Source organism: Penaeus chinensis, chromosome 14 (genome assembly GCF_019202785.1).
Source record: "Penaeus chinensis breed Huanghai No. 1 chromosome 14, ASM1920278v2, whole genome shotgun sequence".
Lineage (NCBI taxonomy): Eukaryota > Metazoa > Arthropoda > Malacostraca > Decapoda > Penaeidae > Penaeus > Penaeus chinensis.
In genome coordinates, this window is record NC_061832.1 from 13,941,108 (window position 1) to 13,943,607 (window position 2,500).

At 52.4% G+C, this 2,500-nt stretch overlaps 1 protein-coding gene across 4 annotated transcripts in view; it reads right to left on the minus strand.

Moving 5' to 3' along the window:
* The window catches only part of LOC125032093 (1-phosphatidylinositol 4,5-bisphosphate phosphodiesterase epsilon-1-like), a 32,298-nt gene that overhangs the window by 14,702 nt on the left and 15,096 nt on the right, over positions 1–2,500 (minus strand). For all 4 annotated transcript variants that reach the window (XM_047623083.1, XM_047623082.1, XM_047623080.1 and 1 more), the window contains 3 exons: positions 1,870–2,048; positions 1,288–1,435; positions 1–185 (listed from right to left, as the gene is read on the minus strand). The exon at positions 1–185 is cut by the window's left edge and continues 25 nt beyond it. In XM_047623083.1, coding sequence (XP_047479039.1) covers positions 1–185; positions 1,288–1,435; positions 1,870–2,048 — 512 coding nt within the window. The remainder of the gene's footprint in view (positions 186–1,287; positions 1,436–1,869; positions 2,049–2,500) is intronic.

A 2,500-nucleotide genomic window follows, 5' to 3' on the forward strand; every position in this document is an offset into this window, starting at 1 on the left:
AGGTCCTCGGGGTTAGCACTGAGAATGTAGTCCGGCTGAGACGAGGAGTGGCCAGTCTTGAGCGCTGACCAGGGAGGACGGCACCAGGTGAGAGTTCCGTTGCAGCGCTCCAGGCGGAGGTACACGAGGCAGCTGCGTCCGCTCTCAGGGTCCCAGTATACTACGGTAGTACCATGGTGGAGGATCTGTGCAGAATGGAGGAGGTGGGTGGTGAGTGGGGTGGGGCTGGGGTGGGGCTGGGGTGGGGCTGGGGTGGGGCTGGGGGGATGGATGTCTCTGATGTTCTGGTTTTGTTTGTTCTTTTCCTTTTTTTTAGGGGGAGGGGGACTTTTTGTTTATATTATCTTTATTTTATATTGTTATATTATTTTTTATATTATATTATCATTATATTATATCATCTTTGTCACACACCAGAGATCCCTATAACCACTGGGGGAAATCTTGGTCTAATTCTCTTTTTTTTTTCAAATTTTCGTTTCTACCTTCCTCCCTCATACCCATCTTCCCTCCCTCCTCCACCCTCACACACCCTCATACCCACATTCCCTCCCTCATCCACCCCCTCACACACCCTCATACTCCCCTTCCCTCCCTCCTCCACCCTCACACACCCTCATACTCCCCTTCCCTCCCTCATCCACCCCCTCAAATACCCTCATACCCATCTTCCCCCCCTCCTCCACCCCCTCACATACCCTCATACCCATCTTCCCCCCCTCCTCCACCCCCTCACATACCCTCATACCCCTCTTCCCCCCCCTCCTCCCCCCTCTCACATACCCTCATACCCACCTTCCCCCCCTCCTCCACCCCCTCACATACCCTCATACCCATCTTCCCCCCCTCCTCCCCCCTCTCACATACCCTCATACCCACCTTCCATCCCTCCTCCACCCCCTCACATACCCTCATACCCATCTTCCCTCCCTCATCCACCCTCACACACCCTCATACCCACCTTCCCTCCCTCCTCCACATCCTCACATACCCACATTCCCTCCTTCATCCACCTCCCACATACCCTCATACCCACATTCCCTCCCTCATACCCTCATACCCACCTTCCCCCCCTCATCCACCCCCTCAACACACCCTCATACCCACCTTCCCCCCCTCATCCACCCCCTCAGACCCCCACCCATCCTCCCTCCTCACATACCCTCATACCCACCTTCCCCCCCCCCCCTCCTCCACCCCCTCACACACCCTCATACCCACACTCCCTCCCTCCCTCCACCCCTTTACACACCCATCCTTCCTCCCCCCGTGCCCGGCGCCCCTCACCTGGAGTGTATGGAGATTGAGTCCCACTGTGGACTTGGGCAGCGGGATGAGCGTGACCCCATGGTCGTTGCTCAGCGGCTGGACGGGGCGGTAATCTTCCAGCTCGCCGTTACCTGCCTCGTCCTCTTGGTCTCCCGTGCTAACCATGCTGGAGAAAAAGAGAGGGAGATGGATGTTGTTTTAATGTATTTTTGTGATATCGTTTTTTTTGAGATAGCGTTTGTATTCGGTTGTTTTTTGTGATTATTGTTTTTTTTTTTTTTACTTATTTACACACATATATATAGTATTATTATTATTATTTCTTTTTTTTTTTTCGAGATGCTGTTGTCTTCGCCACGTTGAGAGGGGGCAAGCCTATATATATATTTTAAAGATGATTTTATTTCATTATTTAACTTTACTTTGACTGTGCCTTTAACATGTTCAAGATGGGAGATTTCAAAACATACATTCCTTTTTTTAAAATTTACAATCAAATTTCACACCCTTAACCTTCTCAAACCCGACACCACCTACAACAAAAAACAACAACAACAACAACAACAACAATAACAACAACAAAACAACAACAGCACTCACCTCAGAGAATCCTTCAACATAGTCTGAGCCAAATGATGCGACCTGGCCACGTAATGCTGGTGAAACGTGGCGATTCTTTCCACAATGGTCTGCGCATCGTAGAGCTTCGTCATGTTGATCAGCCCGCCCGGCCCGATGCGCGTGAAGAAACCGTCCTCGCCACAGTAGTCGGAGATAAACTGGGGGGGAGAGGGGGTTTAAAAAGGGGGTTAGATGTTGGAGGGAGGGAGGGAGGGAGGGAGGGAGGGAGGGAGGGAGGGAGGGAGGGAAGGAGGGAAGGAGGGAAGGAGGGAGGGAGGGAGGGAGGGAGGGAGGGAGGGAGGGAGGGAGGGAGGGAGGGAAGGAGGGAGGTTGGGAGAGGGAGAGAGGGAAGAAGGGAGGGAGGGAGGGAAGGAGGGAGGGAGGGAGGGAGGGAGGGAGGGAGGGAGGGAGGGAAGGAGGAAGGGAGGGAAGGAGGGAGGTTGGGGGAGGGAGGGAGGGAGAGAGGAAGGGAGGGAGGGAGGGAATGAGGGAAAGACCAAGAGAGGGAGAGAGAGAGAGGGAGAGAAAGCAAGCACAGAAATTTTATCTTATTATTATTTTTTATGTGGTTCCAGCTTCTACACCAAGAAAAAAAAAAGAAAAAAGGTAC